Genomic DNA, 27,639 nt, shown 5'->3' on the forward strand with positions numbered 1-27,639 from the left:
AAATAAAGATTGTTTGACATTATAGCGTTTATAAAGATTACTGATTTTTTGACATTTACACAATTTATTATTGTCTTCGGGGCTAATGTTATCCATAACATTGATTTTAAATTAGTTACATGTTGATATGAATCGTTCCATCTTTTTAAATAGTTGTAACAAAGTACATAAAATTCATCACATTAACTTTCAAAATTAGTTCTATTGATAATTCCTCGTCCTCAAGTTTTGTTATACATATATAATACAATTTCTACCGTGAGAAACCGATTCTTTTTTTTGTTTTCAATTTTCTTGATATTTTATCGAGTAAAATTTTGAAACCGGGACAAATGCTGCCTCGAAACACTTGGAACACTGGGACACTTGGTTAAAACCAGTAGTGTCCTAGTAAAACCGGAATGTGTGGCTACCTTAAAATACATGGTACAATATAGAAACATATAAAATTAAAGACAAGACATGGTTTTATATTCTGAAGTTAAGTACGCAAAAACAACTTATGGTAAAAATTCATGGATTATCTAGTCTTTTATATTTAATGAATTGGATTTTGATGTAAAGCAGAAATTATTATACTATAAAAACAAAAATCAAAAAAATAAGTAATACATGAATGGTTATTACACTATTTACCATAAAACTAATTTTAATAGTTTGCAATATGTTAATAATATTATTTTCTAATTTTTTTTTTCTCATAATTTAATTAAATAAATAATTCCTAATATGGCCAATGGGTATCACCATCGCCTACATGGAAATATAACAAGGTGCTACTGATACAACAAATATGTTGAATTCACAGTTTACTATTTATCAAACTTTAAATATTTTTTTAAATTATGAGTAACATGGTCAAATATTATAAGATAATTTAGAACTCTTTAGTGATTGATTCATATCAAATATATAAATATTGTATTGTTAAACTCAATAATTAGGAAAGTTCACTTAATAGACTGTTTAATGTATGATTGTAATTTTGTAATTTATTTAAACTTAAAATGATTTCAAATATTTGATGCTCAGATGCTAGTACCACACCCTATAACAATTTTAGAGTTTAGTCACATACATTAGATCACTGGATAGCTAACATGTTTTCCAGACAAGGATTTTGATTTTAAGAATCACAGATGTTATGTTATCCATAGTTAACAATTAAATCTAAACAGTATAAAATATATTTATAACCGAGTTATTGACAGTAAAATATTATAAAAATCAGTAAGTGTACAACTACATCGATTGCAGTAAAAAATTATAAATATAAAAAATAGTTCAACAAAAAAAAAAAAAAAACATTTATGCTGCAAAGTACGCAGTAGAACTAAGTGGTCCATACATAACACGGCGGATTGGAGCACTTCTTTTTGAGTTATTTGTCGTTGTTTTACTAAAAATCAATAAAATTACATAAATTATTTAAAATACATGAATAAATATGTAGTCAGGAACATTACCTAATGTTGGAACTTAAAGTTTTTGAATTCAATTTTTGACTATTAGTTTTAGTATTTTGATTGTCCTAAAACAGAAAAATAATAATTTTTCAATATAATATATGGGGAGTTAAAATTCATACAGTTTCAGCAGTAGCAGGAGTCGACGTGGAAAATTTGGCAACACTTTTGTTGATATTCACATTTTTTGTTACATCAGTTGTTTCTGACAACACACCACAGTTACTAGAAGACTTTGCTGCAATTTCACAGTTGTTCAACTTACTGTTCAACCAATGAATCACTTATGAAGAATTAAAAAAAAAATAAATAGATTTATACATTTTTTTCTATTCAATAGTTATTGCTTTCTAAAATATAATTACCTTTGTCATTACTAGTTAAACGTTCTTCTTTTTCTTTTAAACTTTGTTCAACTGTTGTAAGTCGATTTTTGGTTTCTAGCAATTGAATATTTTGACTTTCAATATAAGTTGTTTTTTCTTCAAGTAATTTAGACAGTCCTGCGTTTTCACTTTGAAGTTTATGAATCTCTTCTTTTTGTTTCAGTGCAATATCTTTACTCAGTATAAGCTTAATACAATATATAATTCTTTGTACAACAGTGAAAATTTAATTTAGATACAATAATGAAAAATTAAATTACCTTTTGTGTTTGTTCTTGATTTGAATCGTGTAATTTTTTTATAATTTTATTTGCTTGTTTCAATTCATCACAAATTGATCGTAAGTTTTCTTCACTTCGTTTTTTTAGTTCTTCATTTTCTTTTTGAGAGATTGCTAGTTGTTCCTAAAACAAATTGTATACAATAGTAATAAAAATTAATTTTTTGTAACATCAAACTACAAGTATAGAAATCAGTTCTTTTTTTGTTAAGAGTTTAAAATGTATACACACAAACAATTGCTTTTCTTATGACTTCATAATGATACACAACTATAAATCAACTCTGATACATGTATACTAATAAATATATAATATTGAACAATTCCTATCAATTTAAAACATTCAAGCAATACAAAACTAATTATAATACTATTGTTGCTAAATCAGAAACTACAGATTGAAAACAATTAAATTAAATTGAAAATATCATAAAATGCATTAATGTTAATAAATATTGTTTAAAATAAATATTAAATTATTTTCAGGTGCTAAACCATTGTTGATTATGTAAAAAGGTTATGGTGAAAAGAAGATGAGCCAAAAAATTTAAAACTGTTATTAACATACACCATTGAGAGTAAACATATGGTATAGTTTTGAAATCATCATAGTACATATTGTTTGAAATAATTGCTAGGTCTATATAAAATCAAATTACAGAAATTACACAAATTTAGGGACATAAAATATATAAGCAATAACATTAAGTAAGTTAATAAAATCTAAACATTAAAAAAACTATAGGAAATACAAGATTAATTTTCATCATTGCTAAATAAATTTTAATATTAACAAAATCACAAATATAATAAATATAAATTAAAAATAGATGTAAAATATAAATATGTGTAATAAATTAAGATCAAAGATATACTTAAAAGTACATTTTTATCTCAAAGTTAAAATGTGTTTAAGTACTCTTAGATAGAAAATCATAAAAAATCAAAACCCTTTACCATGGAATTGGAGATAAACTTCTTAATAAATTAAAAATTAAAAATATAAATACTTTTTTTAATGTTATAACTGAACTTAAGACTTGTTATAAATTATATATAAAAAATTAAATATTTAATTAATATAATTGTTTACGATTAATTGAATACAAATTTATGATTAAAGCATATAATAGTAGTACAGTCAAGTTGCAAATTTTATTCATTAAATTTAATAAGTAGTCTACTACTAAAATAAATATTATTTAAGAATAGTTAATTGCACTTTAATTTTATTGATTGACAAAAGTTATCTTATGTAATTTCATTAATATTCATTAAATAAAATATGACTATTTAGTGTTTAGTATTAAGTATTAAAATATCAATGTTGAAGTACCTCCAATGGAAGATTTTTCCAAACATCATAAATAACCTATCTATACAATCTTACATATGTTTATTGTAAACATTTTTTTCTTTTTTGTAGATTGTGTATTTAAAATTAAATGTTAAAATAAAATAACTTAAATAACATACTTGGAATCTATTAGATGTTTCATAATAATTATTTTGTTTCTGAAGTAATTGTGTGTTTTGTTTAATTTCCTATGAAATTATTTAAAAATTAATTAAAACTATCAACATTATAATAATTATTAATTAATAATTATTTACATTTTCTAAGGACAAAATATGATTTTGCATTCTTTCAATAATTTTCTTTTTAATATCTTTGTCTGATATTAAGTTTTCATTAGTATTAATTATTGAGGCAATTTCTTCAGTCAACTTCTTGTTTTTGGATTCCATTGTTTTTAAACGAACTGACATTTCACTAAAATATACATATGCTTAGATAAATTGATATGAATTATTATTAATTTCACTTAAACATTTTAATATATAAATTAATTAAATAATAAATGCTTAACCTGGAATATTATTGTATTTGGAATGTACTATTGGTTTTGAATCAAAAATTGATCATGAGGTATAGTAGATTATTAGAATATTACAAATATAATGATACTCCGTCATAAGCATTTATTTACTTATTTTTATTTATAAATTATTTATTTATACATAAATTTACGAGTATTAACCAATTACTAATTTTTTTTTATATACCTTATTTGTTCAGATTTATTTTCTGATTGAGTTAATAGACTTTGTATTTCTTTGTTTTGGGATTTTATTGTTGTTTGTAAAGATGAACTTAGTCTTTCCTGCTGCGCAATCATTTCTTCATGCATTTCACGCAATTGTTTCATTCTTTCAGCATCTAACTGTAATAAATAAATAAATAAATATCAATTCAACTAAATCATAAACAAAATAATGACAAATCAAAAAATATAATTTTATACAATTACTTTTTCATATTTTTCCTTCCATTCATTAATTATCTTTTCTTGTTTAGCAGTTAAGCTATTTTTTTCATGGTTCATTGATGTTAAAAATTTTTCTAACTGATTACTTTTATTAACCACTTCATTTTGTAATTTTAAAAGTTCTCGTTTTAAGTTCTCAGTCTCTTTATCTTTCAACTCTATTAGATTCTGAAATAATATTATATTACTTGATTACTCTAAATATTTAGATAATTTGGTTTACTTTAATTGATGTCATTTTTTTGCATATGTTTTTTGCTACATCAGCATCAGATGCTTTAGACATTTCAATGGCTAAATGACAGAGATTCTTAAATTCATTCAGTTCAATTATTTTTAAAACATACTTGGGACCTTTGTACATTTTGTTGTTCATGTTTACATCTTGAATTAATAGTTTAAATCTATAGCAAAAAAGTTCCAAGTTATACAGTTGAACTAAAAATTATCTTTGTAATGGAATGGTCAGGTATGGAATAAAATATGTAAAATTGAAAAATAATATTTCATACTTAGGACCATCATCACTGGTTGAATCTGAATTATTTAAGAGTTGTATTATTTGATTTGGAAAATTATCAAAGTTGACCACCAAATCTTGAGATTCTTTGATATATCTAAAACTCTCTTCTGTAACATAGGTTGTGATGTAGAATAGTGGGTCATTTTCATCAGATGCAGATATGAATACAGCCTGAAATTGTTTAATTATATTTTAATACTAATTTGCTATATAAATTGGTATATTTTCAATAAAGTATGTCACAAGTAGAAACAAATTATATAAAATTTTAATATTAACTAAACATAGGATTAATAAAATATGAATTTTAATATATACTCTTTATTTATTATTTAAAATTTTGATGTATTGAAGACTGAAACACTTAGTTCAAATTATTTATGACAAGTTGCCATTAACTATTATCAATTACTGCAGAAAATATTTTATTGGTTAAATAATAAGTTACACTTCCATTAATACAATTGAGTGTTAGATTAATTGACACAAATGTAAACCAAGTGTTTATTATTATTTTGATGTTGCCACTGCTAAAAGAGGATATGTTTTCAAAACCGATATTGGTAAATACATTATGCGTCTCATTGAAATATGTCTTGAATTATTTCCATAAAATTATCTTACTTTTTTCATTATCTTGATAGGTTTGTTCCACCGTAATAATGATATCCAGAGAAACCTTTTCGTTGTGATATGAGTCTTTTACGTAAACGTTTTTAATTTTTGAATATATCAAGTCTTTCATCTCAACTCGATGTTTACATTTCTAATCATAAATAATTAAGAAAAATACATATAATAACAATAATACATGAGTCATAATAGTATAATTCATAAACGTAGTTTCCATCACCGTCCGTTGAACTTTATTATTGTTTTTGTTTAATATTTAAAAAGTATTATCAACTTGATATTGTATTTCCTGCTCGTTATCAGTTAACAGTGTAACAAAGAGTTTTGTCTCTTTGTACGGACAATAGTATTAGAGCGGGAGTGCATATTTCCGAAAAATATTGAAATTTACGAAAAATACCTATCAACACGAAAAATTATTTTTTTCCCAAACACTGCCATATTATTTCACAATCGATGATTGAATTTTAACGATGAAACTAAAAGTTTTTTTCGCGTAAAAACGTTTCTCGTAGTCGTCTATGGTTCCTGCATCTAAGAGCTCCTTGGTAATGATTTCGTTTTATACGATTTCCTTGTAAATGACTACATCAGTTTCTCGAAAAGAAAAAATACCTTTTCCTATCATATTATCCGAACCCATTGTTCGGGAAGTAACTAGTAATTACCAATTTGTTATTTTTTGTAAAAATATTATTTTGTTGTTTTTATAAATTTAAATACTTCTAGACGTTGTGATTGTTAGTAGTTTAACTTCGAAAAATTTATTAGTTAACGTAACGTAGTGATAAAATACAAAAATCTGTGGTAAGGATAATGTCCAACCGACGCGACGGTATGTCGTCCAAACAAATCTATGATCTCGACACCATATGGGGAGATTTAAAGAACGGTATTGAACATGTATACAATCGTCAGTCAATGCCTAAGCCTCGTTATATGGAACTCTACACACACGTTTATAATTACTGTACTAGTGTGCATTTAAATCCAAATAAAAGCACAACAGTGGCAGGTACCCGTTCCAAAAAAGCTTCATCAACCTCAACAGCACAAGTTGGTGGTGCCCAATTAGTAGGGCTTGAGCTGTATCGGAGAATCAAAGATTTTTTACGGCACTATCTACTGGACCTAATCAGCCGTGGTGCTAATTTTATGGATGAAGATGTACTTTCTTTCTATACCCGCGAATGGGAAGACTATCGTTTCAGTTCAAAAGTATTGAATGGTGTTTGTTCTTATTTAAATCGTCATTGGGTCCGTAGGGAATGTGAAGAAGGCCGAAAAGGTATCTATGAAATATATCAACTAGCATTGGTAGCATGGCGAGACTGTTTATTCCAGCAACTACATAAACGTGTTACTAATGCTGTATTAAAATTAATCGAACGTGAACGTAATGGTGAATCAATTAATACTCGATTAGTTAGTGGCGTGATTAACTGTTATGTTGAACTTGGCTTAAATGAAGAAGAGCCAACTATAAAAGGCCAAAGTTTGACCATTTACAAAGAATCTTTTGAAAAAACATTTTTAGAAGAAACCAAATGTTTTTATATCAAAGAAAGTGATCAATTTTTGGCGAATAATACGGTAACAGAGTACATGAAAAAAGCCGAACAACGTTTACAAGAAGAACAAAAACGAGTGCGAGATTACCTTCATGAAACCACATTGTTTGGCCTTGCAGATACTTGTGAAAAAGTGCTTATTCGAAAACATATGGAAATCTTTCATGCAGAATTCCAAAATTTATTAAATTTTGAAAAGAATGATGATCTTGGGCGAATGTACCATTTAGTTTCGCGCATTCAAGATGGTCTTGGAGAATTAAAAATTATACTTGAATGTCATATATTGGCTCAGGGTCAAACTGCAATTGAAAAATGTGGTGAAGCTGCTTTCAATGATCCCAAAACCTATGTAAGCGTTATCCTAGATGTACATAAAAAATATAATGCTTTGGTTGCTTTATCATTCAACAACGACTCGGGATTTGTAGCTGCTCTCGATAAAGCTTGTGGAGGATTCATTAATAATAATCTAGTTACAAGACAGTACAATTCAAGTTCTAAAAGTCCAGAGATGTTAGCCAAATTTTGTGACTTGCTATTGAAAAAATCTAGCAAAAACCCAGAAGAAGCTGAACTTGAAGATACTTTGAATCAAGTGAGTAGTTTTATAATATAACAATTTAAATTATAAAAATGTTATTATTTTAAAATATATTAATTTATTTGTTTATTTTGTTAAAATAGGTTATGATAATGTTCAAGTATATCGAAGATAAGGATGTGTTTCAGAAGTTCTATAGCAAAATGCTTGCCAAAAGACTTGTTCAACATATGTCTGCCAGCGATGATGCTGAAGCATCAATGATATCAAAGTTGAAACAAGCTTGTGGGTTTGAATATACTTCAAAACTTCAACGTATGTTCCAGGATATTGGTGTGTCTAAAGATCTAAATGAGGCATTTAGAAAGCATGTATCCAACTCAAACATGCCTCATGATATTGACTTTAGTATACAAGTTTTATCATCTGGTTCTTGGCCGTTCCAATACCTCCTAACATTTTCTTTGCCGTCCGAATTGGAACGTTCAGTTCAGAGGTTTACCCAGTTCTATAGTGCTCAGCATTCAGGTCGTAAACTTAATTGGCTGTATAACATGTCTAAAGGTGAATTGGTTACTAACTGTTTTAAAAATCGATATACTTTACAAGCTTCAACATTTCAAATGGCTGTTCTACTGCAATTTAATGTCCAGGAACAGTGGACTGTTAATCAACTATCTGAATCAACACAGTTAAAGACTGACTATTTAATACAGGTCTTGCAAATACTGTTGAAAGCTAAACTTCTGATGTGTACTGAGGATGAGTCATCAGTGCATGGTAGCTCTATTGTATACCTTTATAGTGGTTACAAGAACAAAAAATTACGTGTTAACATAAATGTCCCTATGAAACAAGAAATAAAGTTAGAACAAGAGAGTACACACAAGCATATTGAGGAAGACAGAAAAATGTTGATTCAAGCAGCTATAGTGAGAATAATGAAAATGCGCAAAGTGATGAAGCACCAACAGCTAACAGCCGAGGTATTAACACAATTGTCATCCAGATTCAAGCCTAGGGTTAACGTGATCAAAAAGTGTATTGATATTCTGATCGAAAAAGAGTACCTAGAGAGAACCGAAGGACAAAAAGATTCATACAGTTATTTGGCTTAAGTAACAACTCTTTTGAAATTACTATTTACAAATATTTTGTATTATGTTGCATATTTTACTAATATTTTTTATTCTTAAGTGTAAAATAAAACCTTCTTTAAAAATGAATTTGACCTAATTGATGAATAACTATCCCAATCGTTATGTGATACCAATTATTATAGTTGCACTATGCCACTATATAGTGTTGACTATGTTAATATGTTGTATAAATAAATAGTGTATATGCAGTATGAACTTTTATGTATATATAAGCGTTTCCATGGATACTATGGTTTTTATATTTTCCTAAAAAAAATTCTTAAAATTCTTAATTTTAAATGGTGTTTTTATTTTTCGATTTAAATGATTTAATTATTAAGCTAATTTAGAGTGATTACACGATCGTCGTTTTCCTAGACTGAAAAAAGTGAAAGTATTCTACCTACGCTATTTTACGTTCAGATCTTGAAAATCTTCAGTGGCTTTCGAATTCAACATCACTGATCAGTTGGCACTGTTGTGCCGTGTCCTCTTTTATTTCTGAATCCAACTGCGTCTTAATGTTTCTTAGGTTCTCAGATAATCCTCGCGCTTTCCGCTGTAGGTAGTGATAGGTTTTTTATGACATTTTATTTATTTCCATCTAGAAATCCATTGAAAAAAATAAAACTTTGGTTTTATTTTAAACATAAATATAATTGATAACATAATGAGTTTTTATACGACCCGGAAATTAATTCGTCTGGCTAAATAAATAAGTACTTAGTAAACATATTTTTCATGATAAACCATGTTGTGTAATTGACCTGACCGTTATCTGTTCGGCTATGTTAACATTTTACTTAACAGACATTAGTCATTAAATGTATTTTGTTTACTGCCATAATAATAATTTTTTATTGTACAAATTACAAAATTAGTGTATACCGTACATGAGTGATGGCCGACGGGTAGATAAATGTGTATACGAGTTACCTAAACCTGTGTGTACTTTTACGAACTTAACATTTGCAGCTGTTGTTTAATCTGAAATATCGAATCGTATTAAATCGCTTTAATTATTAGAAAAATAATGTTTTTGCGAACTTTAATCGATACTTCGTCGAAACGAGTGGGAGGTATTCACTGTGACGTGGATTGGGAGGGGAGCGTTGGTTATAATTTTTGTTGGGATTCCGTTGAATTTTTATTTTTTGCTCTTAAGTTATTTAAAAAATGAAACCTTTTTTTTTATTTTTTGTCGAAATCGATATCTGGCCCACGAACGTCTCTGCAATAAACATTTAACATTTTGCATGACACTAAATGTCACTGTTGGAAATGACGTATATTTGTTTTATCCAGTCCACCCGCCACTATTCTTGTTTGTAAATACATTTAAATGTATATCAATTATTATTATGCTATTATATAATATGTAAGTGTATCTACCCACCCTATATGTATCATTTACGATTATTATAATTTAATCAATTAAGTACCTATAAAATATAATATTACAATAATAAATAATTTTTTGTATGTACAAATATATTATATGTATATATTTTTTTTTAGTGCCGTATTATTTTAAATAACTTTTTCCGTATCACATGCGTATTATTTCCACTTATTATGTAAATAACAGGCCGCAAAGATAATCAGATCAAACGAATAAATTATGGTCGTGATCGAAAATTATTAGGAAATAAACGATTCATAACGATTTATATTGAATATAAAATTATATTTATCTATAGGGGTTTTAAGGATTCTAGCCTCCCCTAAAATATCAGAAAAAAATGACCTGACTTACAAATTTAATACGAGTAGTTTTTTCAAAGTTTCTTATGAGACTTATAGATAAAATATTCAATTATAATATATAATGAGCAATGAGCAACATTTTACATTTTATCAATTCCCCTCCAAAAAAAAAAAAAAAAATAAATATCCTGCGTTCGTCCCTGATTTATTTATACACTCGTATCATGTCAAATTCAACTACCACTAACCGATTGATTGTTACACATAAAAAAACGACTCTACGTATGAACTTGAAATTAGAAATAGTTGTTCTTTTAAATTTTAATACTACATCTAGATGAGCAACAAGAAGAGATTTTTAAACATTTTTATGTGTTAAAACCGTTAAGCTTTGCCAATAGTTTAAGCGAATTTCACCGCCGGATTGTATTTATAACCGAATTTATATTCGTTAAAAACTATACGCCGACCATGACTATAACTTCGCGTACGAAGCTGGGTAAGTTACTAAGATACCTAGTTATTATGGCGTTAAATTAATATTCGACTTCTATTACTTGTACACGGATATTGGTTTATAGTTGATGTGATGTTGTTATTGTTGCATCGGTGTGGACGGTGTAATATTATAGATAATTATGGGTTCCTTCTCGACACTATTTTTACTCCATTTTTTCACACCTCAAATCCGTTAAACTTTTGCACAATTTATTTTTATTCTTATTTAGTATTTATCTTCACTCTGCTGCTTCGCTTGTTCGGACGAATTTTCCTTGGCCCATTTTTCGCTGGCCATTTTCCCATGGTTGGTTCACGTTCACTCGACGGATACTCGCCTACTAGCAGCTGGTTTATCCGTATTTCGCGCGCCCACCACGGAAATCCAACGAATTCTTGTCTATGTTGTGCACGTTAAATATTTTTTCAACTGCACTAGCTTAACGTTTATATTTATCGACCGAAATGTACACGTTTACGGATAGGATGGACGGGTTCAAGTTCCACGCACCAACGATATTAACTACACGAATTTCGGAAACCTGATGCAGGCCCTGGACGAGCGATCGGCAGTGCTATCGTTTCGGTAGAAAATTTGGATGCAGGTATTTCCATAGGAGTATAGTAAGTTTCCACACGAAACATAGCATTTTGTAAGCTGTTGCATACGCAAATTCCGACAAGAGCAAAAACATACCGACATGTAAGTTCTCATACGATTAAAAATACAAATACTTACATTTCCAACGCGGAGAAAAAATTAAATGCTTTTAAACTGCACCAACAGATAATGTGTTATTATTATTTTTGGTACATATTGTATTCAAATTAAAAGTTATCAATATTCAACTAAAAAATTCCATCGGACATTATACACGAGAATAAATAAATTTTATTCGTACCAAGTCGTCAATTACATTTTACTTGTTAGTCTTAAGCAGTAATAAAGAAAAAAAAGAAATTTATATTCGTTATAATTTTTATTCGTGGTATAAGAATTTACATGAATCAGATAAATTGTTTTCGTACCGGAACTTCTGAACCAGTATATTTTTCGTGTCGAAACTTACCCATGGGTGATTTTTACCTTCTGTATCTGGTGTAGGAATTTACATTCGCTCTCTCCATACGGTTCATGTTTGGCGCGAAGATGGAAATTATTTACCATATTATTCATATGCATCATGGATACCATATTTTAAGTGTATGATGTATGATGTATGATTTAAATTGTATGATGTATCCATGTATATTTTACATTTACGAACATGTTATCGAATAAATAATGTGTAATAAGACCTCCTGGAGCTGATTGCCATAGCGCATCACAATAGGTATATTGTATTATTTTGATTTATCTTATTAGTTACAAACATTCATAGTCATAACATTTATAACTCATAACTATAATAATACCAATTACGTCTTACCAAGTATATTATATAAATTTAAATTTAAATACAACTGGTAAAATTTCAACGGAATTCCTTATTAGAAATAAAAATGCATTTTACACTACTTTTACCGGCGGTAGTGATATTTATTGAATAATAAAATCTAAATTTAACAAGTGCAGATTAACTTAAAATATTTGTCACGGTGCTTAAAGGATGAGCGAATATTACGAAGAGTACGTCAGTACATTATCACGAACCTTATAGTTAAAAATATAATTTATAATTATTATAAAAATATATTTGTTTCTTCAACGGAAAACAATTGTAAAAGCCAAAAAAATATTAAATTTGTTCGTACAAATTTTTGTTAGATGTTACGTAGATCGCATTTCGATAATAAAGCTCATCGATTCAGTTGTTTTTTTTATGGATACAAGGAGAACGAGAAGAATTAGTTGAAGCGATTAAAATATATACTGAACGATTTTTGTCAGTGCTTGAAATTTAAATGATATTTTTCGATTTAAATTTAAATTCCGCTTATTTTTAATAATAATACATTGATTATTTTATATAAAATATTATTATGAACCATTATCATAGTTAGTACACTTTACACCGGTATTTAAAAATTTACGTTTTTTAATATCATCCTTAGTTTTTTATAATATGGTTGCCTCATTGGTATGAGTAGTTTAGTTCGTATATGCGTCTCCAAATTGTGTCTAATACTGCCTTTAAGTTTGGGTTTGTTGCACCCTTCTACATTACCAGTTGACTTATATTTATTAATATTATATGAAAAATATTAATTTTACAAGATTACTCTGTTATCGACCCATATTAATGGTTCAAATACTATAATGAAAAAGGATAGATAGTTCATTTAAAAATATAAAAACACTAAGAACGTAGTAAATAATTAGAGTAAAAAAAACGGAGAAAAATGCGATTCCTTTACACCGAAGAATTTGGAAGTTTGGTACGTTACGCCAGTTAAGTATCGAAACGTCAAGTCGAAATCACCCTCTCACAAACATTTTTCCAAGCTTTATACTTGCTCAATAATTCAACAGCGTATGTAAAAATAAAAGTAATCACAGAAAAACTACGATTGCCCATGAAATGCACCACGTGCAGATAGTTAATTGTATTAGTATTGTTATTATAAGAAAACAAAATAAGTACAAGAAGAGCGGTAGGTGAGAATAACGCTGCCAACGGATATTGAACTTACTTGTAGATTAGATATTGTATTTGGATAGTTATTGATTTAATTTTATTATTATAAATAAACTGTATGTTTTGCAGAGTGTGCGCAGAACATTGTGATAAATAGATCTCGCTCTGCTCTCGGTTTAAACTAGAAAAAATAAACCTTATATAATTTGATTTTTATTATATTGTATTAAATTCATTATCGTACAATAAGTTATTTCAATTTTGTCTCTATATTAAACATTTATAATGTTATATATAATACATTTAAAACCATAAAGTTTTTTTTTTTTTTTTTGATTTTGGGAGTGGCACTTGCACCCAGTGCTCCCTCCCCTAAATCCATCTTTTCATTCAATTACTTCATTCAAACTAGGTACCTACCTATAAAATAATTGTAAATAATCAATAAAAATTATAATTGGCCTGATATTGTTAAATTTAAAATTTTTTCAAACTAAAAATTGATTTTTCTTTAAAACCAATTACAATTTTAATACATAATATCGATTTCCATTTATTTAAATATATACATATACAGGTACATATAAATATTATTATGTATGCATTTTTCTTCATTATCCAGTACTGATTCTGACTCCGTAAATAACTGAAAGAATAATTTTATTAGTTCTTTTATTAAAGAAACAAGATACTCAATTTGATGACAAACATTTGTCAATAGTCCACAACATCCGTATAATAAGGCTTCATATGATATATATGCCTCACTCGATATCGAGTTAAAAAGTTCTAGCGCCACCACTGAGCACTGCTTGTCTTGACTTTAAACTCAGTATTCCAGCTCGAGCAACAGTTACAGTGGGAAAATATACTATATAGGTAATACGTGTAGGACGTAAACAAATGGCAATCCTCCAAGATATTCGTAAAGTATTCACGTCCGTTCGTGGCCTCTAAAATACCTACAATAAGATAAAAAAAGAAAAGTAAAAACCTTAAGTGCTGCTATGCCATTTACCGGTCCTCTTACTCCTGTGATTCGAAATAAATTTCACCTCATCAAAATATGACAATATTAAATTATTAGAAATTGTGCGAGTTATTAAATTGAAAAAATAGAAACATATAAAATTGCCTATATTTTTCCTGAAAGGATGGGATGGCTATGAGCCAGTACTATTACCTATATATTATTACTAAAAAATAAGTGCGTGCAATTTTCTATATTTAAAAATAGTTTAGGATTTTTTTTGTTTTTTTTTCTTAGTTTAGAGATTTTTTGGGAAGAACTAAACACTTCCCAAAAAATCCCCCTTCTTTTCAAAATGCTGGTGTGTATAAACTTAAATGTTATTGTAATACATTTTATGTAGGTAAGATAAATATTAATTTTAAAATAAGATAGAAAAAACACATTTCTGAAATAATATTAATAAAGACTACTCCTAATTCAAACTTAACTAATACTTTTTAAAAAATTATTATAATATACATTTTGATATCAATACAGACTTAGAAATATTAATACCCAAAATAATATTTACATTCAGTTTTAGAAGAGTTACATAAACACAATGAAATAATGAAAAATAATTTTAATAATATTTTAAACTTAGAAACGGGTTTTAAAAATAATATCTTATATCAATACATTTAGATAATAATAAATAATAATAACCAGAGTATTTATACTCCTCAACATATCTAAGTTTAATAAGAATTTATTAATCTATACTATTAAAACAAATTATCTCTATGTAAAACGACTAATTTTTTTTTGATGTATTCCTTCCTATATTTTTTTATTTGCATTTGCGATTTTATTTTTTTCATATTCAGCCTTGATTTTATTGTATTATACTGGATATACCTAACGATGAATTTTTAATTCGAAAGTGGTCGTACTGTACATATACAATAGTATTTCCGGCTAAGCTTTTATTTATTTATTTATTTATTTCTATACATAAACTATTTGTTTATTTATTTATATATTAACTTACGAGTGTTGACCTTTTAATCATTTTTAATTCTAATTACACTTTTAGTTATTTTATCGTTAAGCAGGGACGGACTGGGTTAATATTTCAAGCCAGGAATTTTTTTTGCCAGGCCAAAAATTAACAGGGAACCAATGATTTGGTCATAAGTAGGGCTCGGAACTTAATGTATTTGAAAAGTACAAAATATGCACTTATGCACTTAAAAAAGTACAAATATGCTCTAAAAATATGCACTTATATTTTATTTTTGTACACAAAATTTTCATTTGCACAAATATTTTATAAAATTATAAATATAGAAAAAGCAAAGCAATAAAAATAATTCAGATTTTTAATTTTTAATTATAATTTAAAATAATAATAATAATAAAATAGCATCAAAAATATTTCTTGAGTAAAAAAAATGCACTTGTAGAACGTTCAATAATCATTGAGTTATTTTCCTAGAAAAGTATTTATAGAAAATCATCGTATTTCGATAGCAGCTGTTCATATTTGATATTTGTATACTTTGTTTTAGATAAAACTAGCTGTAGTTATAATTTATAAATATATATGAATATATATTATATTAATCAATAAGGGAAAAACATTGTTTTTAATGTCAAATGGAAATTTGAAAAATACGATACAAGAATATCAAGAAAATTTTCTTAATATGAATGTATTTATGTTTTTTATTTTTCAAATTTTCATGCTGAATCTTTAAAAATCATAAAATATGTTCTAAAATCTAAAAATCACTAAATATGCAAAAATGTGCATTAAAAACTTTTGATATATTTTACTTAGTGTCTTGGAATGAATTTCTAACTCGCTTAGCAAAAAACCAATGGTGCAAAAAAACATGCAAATGCTAAAACTTCCGAGCCCTATTCATAAGTATGCAAAAATAATAATGATAAAAAATCATTATTATTTATAAAATATTTTCAACATTTTATGTAAATATATAAAATTATACATAATATATAAGAAATTTTTTTTTTATAGAGATACAGTGTACACATTTTATTATAATACATATATATTAAAATTAACTTTAAAAGTAATATCCTTTTTTACATAATTAGGTTTTTTTTCATAACTTCACTAGGTTCCTCAATTCTATCGATTAAAATATCCTAATATACTATATTTTTAATTTCTAAAATATTATCAGGCCATTTAATCTATTATTGTAATAGGCCACCGGGATTTGTACCGGTGTCCCGCCAGGCCAGTCCACCCTTGTCGTTAAGTAATTATTTACCGTAAAATCAGGACCTTCCCGAAGATGAAAATCAAGGGGGGTGAATAATATGAAAAATGCCTACTATAATTTTTGTACTCAATGTATGTAGTGTAATTAACTATATTTAGTCGTATTTTTACTTTTTAACATGTATATATGTGTCAGTGTTGCACGTTCTTAAAATTAAGAATTAAATTATATATATATATATAGTAATATTTTATATTGTATAATAAGTAGTTATATAAATTTCATTCGTGTGTATAGGTACACTATTTTACGAAATATGTAATATTTGTTTTCCGTAAGTAAAATTAGGTCCTTCTAGGCTATAATGAAACAAGTCCAACAGCTGACTGGTGTTTTTGTTAGGGGGAGGGTGAGACACCCCCCCAAGACCCCCCTTCGGGACGGCCTTGCGTAGTATCCCCTTCGTATTTTTACGGATCATGTTATCCATATTCCATCATTTAGCTTACCTGTACGCTATGCACGAGAAAATGTTTTTTTTTTTTTTATTGGCATAGAAACATTTTTTAATCCTATTGTTATCATTACTGAATTATGTGGGAGTAAATCTAATATTGGCATGGACACAAATATTTGTTTAGAATTATAGTGTGTGTACCGTGTATGTAGTACATATATACACACGCCCACACAAACACATACGTGCCACGTGCCGAAAACATACCCGAAGTAGGTATGATTGTATATAATACAGTCCGTTTGCTGGAGGGCGCGCAGAATTGCAAGGGCGAAGGACATCGCGTATTTCGTATACAGCTAACGGCTGCTTACACGTCTATATGTACGTAAATATAAGTAAATATAGTCGTAAGGCGGTACATATACATGACTGACGATGATTGTTACTGCAGGCGAATGGGGCGAAAAATATTCGGCGGGAATATTCAGTGATATATAGAGTATATAATAAATATTATATAGTTTGCTTATATATATATATATATATATATATATATATGGTACAAATAATAATGATAATTATGATTTAGGTGCACTCGTATCCATCTATCATACGATCGGATTTCCGGGAGTGTAACTAAATATAGGTCCAAATGTCAAGTGGTGTGTTCAGGGATATCGATTTCAGTATAAACTTAAACTCATACACTCGTAACAAGTTTATTTTTTGTATTCGACTGAAAACAATCCTTATACATTATTATTAAGTCGATTCTATTTTCGTTAAAATTTAAAAGAATAATGGGCACAGATACGAACTGTAATGCCTTACTCTGAGATATAAGTATCATATAATGTAGGTGATTCTTAATAATTATATTCGTAAATAAAATACCAATTAAATCGATAAATTATATTTTTAATATATATTTATAAGATAATAAAATGTTAAAAATTAGAACCTATACCTTGTGGTCGAAGTAGATATGGATACGAGAGCATGACATATATTTTTCTTTTTATAGTTTATTATAATTTTTACATTTAATCACTTCCACTCATTACATACAGAATACATATACACATATTTAAGTATACAGAGATTATCAATATGATATGGATAAAAAATGTAGGCCTACTTCTATTAACCTAACCCTCATATAAACTGCCTAAATATTGCATGTACTTTAGTATTTATTATTATGCCTGCATGTGTATTCACAATCAATCCATTTGAATTACATTATAGCCAAATAATTATAAGATTTTGTATAGTTACACTAGTTATTTGCATCTCGAATTATAGATACCTATCTTATTTCAACAATGACCGACTGTCGGTGATCGATATTCTCAATCGCTCTCGAAAATTTAAAGTTTTACCGGATATTTTTGTGTACTATTTCCATACCAGCGATACTGTGATATTGTAATCCCCTAAAGGGAATTTATAAAAAAAAATGAATATTAAAATCTTCGGTATCGTATAACCAATCACCCATTTAGTTAGCTCGTGTTCTTGCAGTTGCAATTGCGTTGCTATGCGGAACGCTTGCACGCATCGTCGTATCATTATATTACATTGTATTAGATTATATTACATTATATTTCGTGCAATTTACGATTAGAATTTTATTTTACCTTTCCGTTCTAAAAACGTACGTAGGTACGCGATAACGTTTGCACGTTGGTATACCGGAGTTGTCCGATTGCGGCCCGAATACAGGTAGTCGTATTTCATGCCAAAAATAAGTATCCTAACACACATTAGTTCATAAAATAGCTTATAATTAATAAAATAAAGTATTTGGAAAATATTTTTGATACTGTATAGGACAATTTTATTTTGTATGTACTTTGTATTTTAGTCAAATAGTCAAATAATAAATTGTTTACAATAAAAAATGATATTAAATACAATTAATATATGTCAATAATAATAATAATAATATGTCAATAGTAAACTAAATTATAGTGAGGGTAAATTTTTAAAACTCATTATTTTTACAAAATTAGATATTTCGAAATTTTTTAATTATGTAATTTGGGTTCGCATAATTTTTTTTTTTTTTGTTAATTTGTTTTGTTATTTTCCGAGGCGTACAAATTATAAGATTGAATTTTTATTTTAGTATCTGTTTGGCATTGTTTCAAATTTTCCGAAAATTGAAATATACTTGGATGTGACGTATAAAATAGTGAATTGAATTTCGAATGGAAGCTTTCACATGCATTCGTTGTCAAACACATACTAGAACTATAAGTAGCCCATATTTAAAGGTGGAAAATCAGAATTATCAATATAAGTGTCAACTAAATAATCACAAAATTTTTCGTAAAATTCGAAATTACCCAGCCGAATGAAAGTTATATTTAAGTCAAAATGCGTTTTGATGCGTCGGACGCAATTGGGATATTTATTAAGGTTTGATGACCACTTAAATAGTATTTCCTACCTACTATGTACGGGCTGCAATCGAGATAGGTGAAAAGGTAGAAAGGTAAAAAGGTTACTTTTGGCCGCAATCAGGCAACGCCCTGGTATACCGCAGGTATACATTATATGCACACACGGTTAGTCGACGGTCCGGGTTGACAGGAAGGATTACAGAAAAGAGACGGGAGATTAAAGTGGATTATTATTGCATATGATCCGTACATCGAGATTCGGATCGACGATATACGCGCGTTTGCAAAGAACAATACTTAGTTAAAGGTACTGTTGAAATTACGTCGGTTACACAACATGCGTTCATGTGGGGGCGTCGGTGTTCGTGAAGCTGACCGTCTAATGTTACCTGATTAATTTCAGATTTAGCTGTGTAAATTAAGGAAATTAGTCGCCAGCGGAAGAATGTATCCGTGGGCAAAAAAACCAGATTTCTCAAGATGTACCGAAACTACAGATTACCACCAACCGTTGAATCACTGTTAATTTCTTGCGTGCGTTTTCAATCTATCTGATTCAAAATTCAAAAATTAATTTGCAAGCAATGATCAGAACTCGTACGGTTGATTATTTTTTTAAAGTATTGTAAAAAATTTCTGATTTTATGCTTACAAATATACTTATTTAATCCGTATCAAGCAATATAATTGGGCGGTTAGCCTCACGGATATGTGATTTCGGTATGCACGATAAATAGTGTTTTGCGATGGACATATTACATTACTCTACATGTTGTTTATTACATTTTTTTTGCATACAGCTGCGTACGGATATGGTTATAAGACAGTGGCGTATATAGAGGGAGGCCTAGTGGGTTACAGCCCCCCTCCTTCCAAAATGTTTCAAAAAACTTAAAAAATATTTTAAACGTAGGTTGTATTTTAATAGTACTTTATGCTTATAAATATGTATTATTTATATATTTATACATAATATGATGTAGTACTTAACTATTTGATATATGTGTACTGGACTATTTCTATAATAAAATATGCTATGAATAAAATGTACTCGCATTATATAATTATAATTTATTTATTCATATATAATTAACTCTTAATAATAAGCATTGAACCATAAAATGAGAACCTTAAAACGTTTTAATGAACTATATATTACTATATTATACTAGGATATATTATAACCTTTGTTCATTAATACAGGATTATACTTATTATAGGAAATACGTAAATAATGTGATCAGTTGAGATAGTTTTTATTGTCTTTGTCAAATAGTTTTGGGACATTTTTGTAAATGAAATGTAGATAATTACCTACTGTGTCTTGTTAGTAATTCTTAGATAGCAATGGTAATTTAACTCTGTCCATAGTAGCCCGCACCCTGAAAATATTTTCTGTATACGCCATTGTTATAAGACATATTATCCAACAGTGATTTTAACGTAAGGAAATCATTATAAAAGTATACATTTCAACATTTCAACGGCGTAATTATGATAGCAGCTGCTCGGAGTATGTGTACGGATTATATTATACGTAATCAAAAACGTGTGCACAAGTATACGGATACCGTTTGCATATTGCATGGTGAATGTTACGGTAATGCTTCCGTTTCTCTGGAATGGTCTCTAATAAAGGTTTGCGAGAACTGACGATCGTGATCGTTCGATGAAAAGCGTAAACACACGATCTATGTTATGTTCGCATGCGGAATATATTGTGCGTACACGAAGGATTACATTCCACACACCAGTGAGAGTCATTGCGTGACGTTGAAAAAACGTTAATGATATCAAACTCATCTGTAGGAGAATAATATTCGAAAGACCAAAGTACAAATAACGATACACTCATTACGCCTGTACGTATTTTAGAGTTTCTCTGTTCGTTCCTAAAATGATTATGATTTATTTGGGGTGTCGGTCCGCGATAAAACAATAATAATTTATTTAGGTTGTACTATGTGTAGCGCGTTAGAATTATCTTTGTGTTTTTTTTTTAAAATCCGAACAACTTTTTTAGTTGTAATTCAAAGATCGATTGTTATCAAAAGTCATATTTAATTAAAAGATTTGAAAATTATATAAATTGACATCGCGATTTATGTGATACGTATACGTACGGCAGTAGGTAAAATATGTTACTGTTAAAAAGCATTGGGAGAAGGACGCGCAAGATGTTTAAACGAATTGTTGAAAACGTATACAAACCATATTATACACGGTGCGTACAATATACTCGTATTATATGTGTACTTAACAAATGTACAACAATGAGAGTGAATTTTAATAACAAAAACGTTTCCCTAACGGTGTAGGTGTTATAATGACGACCGGGTATGATGTGAACTAAGTGCACAGTAGTCGGCCATTAAGATTATTTGCTGTAATAATATTACATAAAGTTGGCAAAAATAATTGCTACGGCGTTTCCTGTTCGTGTTTATTCTTCTCTCCATTTATATTTCATTGTTTATAACATTACGCGTCGTTTTATATACCTAAAATATTTGTATGCGCGCGCGGATCGACCGATTATTATCATAACGCACTAACGCATTAACATATTTTTTCTCCTCTATCTTATCACTCCGGAAGAAATTGTGCTTTTATTTTACATCAATAATACGATACAATACGCGTTCGTCATTCCTTACGATTAAATTGCGCGCGCACACGTATGTACCCATTTGCTAGCCACGTAGTTCGAAAATTTATTGTAAGGGGAGGGGCGTTCAATTTTGGGCTCTTGTATCATTTTCCATAACTTGTTTTCTATGAGAAACTCGTAGAACCTGCAGAAGGCACTATTTGACACTAGTTCTAATTTAATATTATGTCTACTATGAATAGATTCAATATTTAACTTTAAGATTACATTTTCTACGAATACAAAATTTAATATAATAATATATCTACACACAAGTTCTATAATAATCAAAATCGTATTAAATTTAACAATCGAATAGTTATCACAACAGATTTATTTAATGTGCATATACACGTAGAAATATTGGAGTTAATTTTATTAATGTTAAGATGTTGGTTTTTAAATTTATTATAATTATGATTGTGATTAGCTACATTGTTATTTTCAATACTATTATTGTATCTACCTCTAAACAGGGTTCGAGTGTACAAATCAAGCATTTACAATAAGTTCAATGTTTCAACAAAAAATTGTAGTTGAATGAATTACAATTTAGCTCTAAGCGAAAAACGACTTGCAAATTTGTATTGCATTAACACGTTGGTGTGTTAAAACGGCTACACTTTTCTATGTGTGTACTATGTGTTTGATACTTGATATAACAAAATTTGTAAATACATTCGGGGGGGGGGGAAGGTCCGGCCCTGGACCGAAGTAAATTTGAGGGGGCCCGGCCCATCCAGGTATCATTATCCGTATTCTATAGACTGCTAACGGTTGGCGACTAAAGGCGTGCGTGCGGTGACACCAAAGGTTCGAGCGGATCAAAAACATCGTATCGAGTCATGCGCGCCAGCAGGGGGGAGGGCAAAGGGGCTATTGCCTCTACTGGGAATTTTTGTTTTAAAACTATTATTAATTTAATATCACGCATATTAATTATAACATAATCTTACTGAGATCCATTTATAAAGTTTAGTAAAATTTATTATATTTTTAGATAATCTAAAATGTATAATCGTGAACGAATTTATTAGTTTACAATGTTTACACATGACTGCATAACGCTTAAAACTATAAACTCTCCCGAGTACCGATTTCTATAGCATTTGATTTTGTTCTCATCTATTTTTAGATTCACGTTGTTTTGGCCCTTAGAATTTTAATCTCGCCCCGGGCGATTGCCGTTGTTCTTTACCGATTGAAAGGAGACCCGACGCCGTCATGCGTGCGTGCACTCAGTACACATTTGCCAGTACGCACGCGTGCGTCTAATTAGCGTCGTGAACGTAACACCGTGCCGTTATGTTATATCTCGTCGCGGCTGTTATTACAACGTCGCGCGACTCCGCCAGCACGCGTGCCGCCGCGTGAGCTCTGCGCTGATCATCGCCGGGCGTTCGGCCGCTTTCGCTCTTCCGGTTCACGTACCTGCCCACGAACCGTTTTATCGACCCGCCCTCCAGGGCCGCGCGTTCGATTACGCATCAGGTCCGTGAGCGCGGCACTGCAAACTCCAGCCGTCCTTTAACCCGGAAAATATTTTCCCCATCAGTTATTATTTTTATTATTATTTTTTTCTCATCCACCACAAGATCGGATGAATTGTTTTTCACGAACAGACCGTTGCATCAGATCCAATCCGGGAAAGGTTCGGTTTTTGGCAATACTGTGTTTTAGTAATGCTCGTATCAAACCAATGGAACATTTACCACACCTTTGAACGCCTTTGCTTCGCCGTTGGTTGTGTATTTGTGTTCCCGTGAAACTTTCAACTCGCGTACCTCCTCGAAATCGATAGATAGGTTACATTTTTTACGGTAAAACCGTAACAATTTCAACCGTTTAAATGACCCGTGGGCGTGTCGATGGCAATAACATTACACGTCGTCTATAATTAATTTACATCGATTGCATGGCTTCCGTGAGTAGGAGAATGAAAATCGAAATTTTCTACTCATTACGATAGGGTATGCTGTTTTATATGGTATTATTATTGTTGTTGATATAGCATGTACTTTGGTTAATAGTTCTGTTTAAAATCGATTAACAAAGTAATTACGCCGATATACCGTGTGCTCGCATTCGAGCCAGGATTATATATAAGCAACGGCAACACAATTTTAAAATAGATTTTTTTTTATCTTTTTTAGTTCATCATCACCGGTTGTTCGGAAGTTAATTTAAATTTCAACCAGACAAAAAGAATTTTTATCGAAAAATCGCAAGCAAAATAATAGAGCAAAAGAAAAGTGTCCGGAAAAACGAAAAATATGTCATTAATGTAAGAATTGATTCTCATGAAATAAACGAGAAAAAAATTACATCATAATTGGATCCTATGTATTATGACATGTATATATAATGAATTCCAAATTGCTCCTCGGATTATCTACAAGCGTAAAAGCACCTTCGAATAAGTTCTCACTGGGACATTATTTTATATTACATCCGTCTTCGCTATACAAGAGGGGAAAAATGTCAATTGAACTTTAAAATTTTTTATTATAAGTTCTCTTGAACGTACATTCTATAGAATAATACAGATTTGTAATTTTGTATTATAAGAAAGATTAATTCGGAACTTTTTTTAAAAATTGTTTAAAGAAATGTTGATATATTTTTTCTTTGATTTCTGTACAATTTAATTGTATTTTTTTATTATAATTTATTGTTTTACAATAATATTTTTATAGATGAAGGTTATTAAATTAAAAAAGTAAACCTGGAAAAATTATAATGGAATATTTAATTTGAAGGTTTCAAAATAAATTCAAATTAAATCTTAAAGTTTATTAAGAGTTAGGATGTATCTATTGAAAGGGAATGAATAGAAAAATATAAATATAAAATAGTACTATGATATTGTGGGAACTGTATCACGGCAAATATACGCAATTTTACTTACATATATGTCAATAGTATTGCTTTCACCATCATCGTTTTCGAAGTCAGCGTTAGGTTAGGCATTCATGTGTTAAAGTGATTTAAAATGAAATAATTCTTGGTGATTATTTAATATTTTGATCCATTTAAAAACGTTTTCAAACATATTATGTAAAAACTATCTATTTAGTATTATATGGGAATAACGAATTATGTGTTTGTGTGTGTGTGTTCAGTAATAGTTTTCATTTAAACCGGATTGTTTTCATTTTCAAATTCTTTAATAATTTTCATTATGTATTATTTATGATTTAAATTATTTAAATTAACTTTATATAATATTTGAATATAATTTAACATTTTACACTATCTTATAATGTATAGAAATTTATTATGTAAATGTTATCTTCCTATTGAAAAGGATACACATAATACGTAAATTAACTATATTAATGGAAATGGTACAAAGATAAAAAAAAAAAATAAAATTTTAGTTATTATCCAAACATTATCAATTCATATTATGAAAAATAATGCACATTTAAACGAACTTATATTTTATAAGAGGTTAGATACACCAATTATATTTTCCAATTTAACCAATAACACAAGTTTTTTTTATGAAAATCGATATAAATATATTATGCTAAGCTGCTTAAAAGATTTACTTCAATTATATTATATGGCTTTACAAATCACAACAAGGGTCAAATTAATTTATATTTATGTTTTATACTCTGATGTATACATTCAAAATATGTACATAAAATTTAATTGATACTGTATTAAAACTTTAGACTGATTAAAAATATATTTATTTTATATTGAGCTTGTGGTTTAACCATTGAACATAAAATTATTTTATCGATAGTTTTCATTAAACTCAATATGCACGCTGCTTATTTTTATATTTTTAATGCATTCGCGTTAATGTTTATTAGTTACTACTGTAGCTACATCGTATTTATCATTTGACGATCTGAAATACTCAGGAAATATTTTAATATTATAGATTAAAGCAATTTAATTACTATTTTAACGTAGAAAACATTTTGGTTGAATAAAAGCACAATCTTCATATATTATAATGCTTTTTATTAATGTTAATTTATATATACCTCAATTAGTAGGATTATTTACAATTGAAATCGACATATTAAACAAATTAAAATATTTCCTAGTTAATCAAAATGTGAAAAAAATGTATACATTTAACATAACAAGGTTTTGATTGATTTGATCTTTAATATGTGATTTTCGAAAAATCCCTCATTGTCTGGAACTCATCTACAGTATTAGGATAAGCCACTATGTCAAGTTTCAATTTCATAATATTTTCTTTATTATTTGGGATTTAGCGATCAATGAGTGATTGAGTAGTATTTTAATTTTATATTTAATGATTTTTAAAAACATGTGTTGTTATTAATTAACAACACGTGTTTTTTACTAAATTTTTAAAAGTTATTATTAAAATGTTTACTATTAAATTTTAACTTCTTTTTCTTCTAGAACTTATAGTGGTTTGTTTTGGACCATCGTCGCTTCCAACACACTCTTCCACCTCTCTCTGCCTAGCGCTGCTTTCAATCCAGTAACCGGTTGATTTTCTTCAAATCTCTTAATTCAATTTATCAGTAATATTTAATAAAAACTTAATATGTATTAATACATTATTTATCGTAATGGTTGTGGTATAGTATGAAATATTAACCAAACATCAAAAAAAATATACTCTTTCAGTTGAGAATCGTTTGTTAACATTTGATTGAGATTTATTTCTTAATTCTACTTATTGTGAATGATAATACCAATTTGTTTATTAACGTCCCTGATGATATATACGTCTTTTATGATTTCAAAATTTCGACATAAGGAAACAAGGTTTTCTACTTTTAACAACTTCCTGTCATTATCTGCAAGTCGCTTTGTAAGTGAAAGTCCTTTTCGGGATGAATTTGAATATTAATTAAGCGTACATAATTATTCAGCGTTTAGAACAATAAAAAACAATATCTTAAGGTATAAATATGTGTATGTATATATATATTAGTTTTAGTATAACTATTATAAATATTTCCGTGTTTAATAAACGTACTTATGTTTTGATTGGATGAAGAGGATTCGCTTGTAGAGATCGCCGAACTCATGAGTGATTGCCGTAGAATTAACTTCTGGCTACGCGTCGAAAAAAATAAATAGTTTTCACTATTCAGTACGATGTATATGTTATTTCGATTTTTAAAATCTAAGTATCATAATTTTGTATTAATAAAATATCACGCGAAAACGTTTTGAATATTAAATAATATGTGTTCTTAATTAGTTTAACATTTTTAATATTGTTTTTATCCGTTCAGAACTGAATACAT

The 27,639-nt window shown here is 28.6% G+C and overlaps 2 protein-coding genes and 1 long non-coding RNA gene across 3 annotated transcripts; 1 reads left to right on the forward strand and 2 right to left on the reverse strand.

Moving 5' to 3' along the window:
• Positions 1-970: 970 nt before the first annotated feature.
• LOC112686620 (spindle assembly abnormal protein 6 homolog) lies at positions 971-5,881 on the reverse strand. Its single transcript, XM_025558995.1, has 12 exons — positions 5,611-5,881; positions 4,975-5,156; positions 4,686-4,866; positions 4,445-4,630; positions 4,200-4,357; positions 3,747-3,906; positions 3,609-3,677; positions 2,113-2,256; positions 1,832-2,039; positions 1,589-1,749; positions 1,467-1,531; positions 971-1,399 (listed from the first exon to the last, which is right to left on the reverse strand). Exons 1-12 carry the CDS (start codon positions 5,728-5,730, stop codon positions 1,309-1,311), a joined length of 1,725 nt encoding a protein of 574 aa, XP_025414780.1. The 5' UTR covers positions 5,731-5,881; the 3' UTR covers positions 971-1,308.
• A 350-nt stretch (positions 5,882-6,231) lies between these two features.
• Positions 6,232-9,118, forward strand: LOC112686619 (cullin-1). Its single transcript, XM_025558994.1, has 2 exons — positions 6,232-7,787; positions 7,877-9,118. The coding sequence occupies exons 1-2, from the start codon at positions 6,435-6,437 to the stop codon at positions 8,849-8,851; spliced, it is 2,328 nt and encodes a 775-aa protein (XP_025414779.1). The 5' UTR covers positions 6,232-6,434; the 3' UTR covers positions 8,852-9,118.
• A 5,125-nt stretch (positions 9,119-14,243) lies between these two features.
• On the reverse strand, positions 14,244-27,513 carry LOC112686625. Its single transcript, XR_003148908.1, has 3 exons — positions 27,366-27,513; positions 14,366-14,618; positions 14,244-14,302 (listed from the first exon to the last, which is right to left on the reverse strand). It is a non-coding gene; the product is annotated as an uncharacterized LOC112686625 (long non-coding RNA).
• Between the last annotated feature and the right edge of the window lie 126 nt (positions 27,514-27,639).

Source organism: Sipha flava, unplaced genomic scaffold (assembly GCF_003268045.1).
Source record: "Sipha flava isolate LNK unplaced genomic scaffold, YSA_version1 319_pilon_pilon, whole genome shotgun sequence".
NCBI classification, from domain to species: Eukaryota; Metazoa; Arthropoda; class Insecta; order Hemiptera; family Aphididae; genus Sipha; species Sipha flava.

What these genes read in the sequence shown, in the direction of transcription:
- LOC112686619 (XM_025558994.1), top strand. Translation starts at nt 6,435, where the DNA reads ATGTCCAACCGACGCGACGGTATGTCGTCCAAACAAATCTATGATCTC. An exon ending in TTGAAGATACTTTGAATCAA is followed by an intron (nt 7,788 to 7,876) that starts GTGAGTAGTTTT and finishes TTGTTAAAATAG; the next exon opens with GTTATGATAATGTTCAAGTA.
- LOC112686620 (XM_025558995.1), bottom strand. Translation starts at nt 5,730, where the DNA reads ATGAAAGACTTGATATATTCAAAAATTAAAAACGTTTACGTAAAAGAC. An exon ending in AAAAAATGACATCAATTAAA is followed by an intron (nt 4,631 to 4,685) that starts GTAAACCAAATT and finishes ATATTATTTCAG; the next exon opens with AATCTAATAGAGTTGAAAGA. An exon ending in ACTTTAAGTTCCAACATTAG is followed by an intron (nt 1,400 to 1,466) that starts GTAATGTTCCTG and finishes ATTGATTTTTAG; the next exon opens with TAAAACAACGACAAATAACT.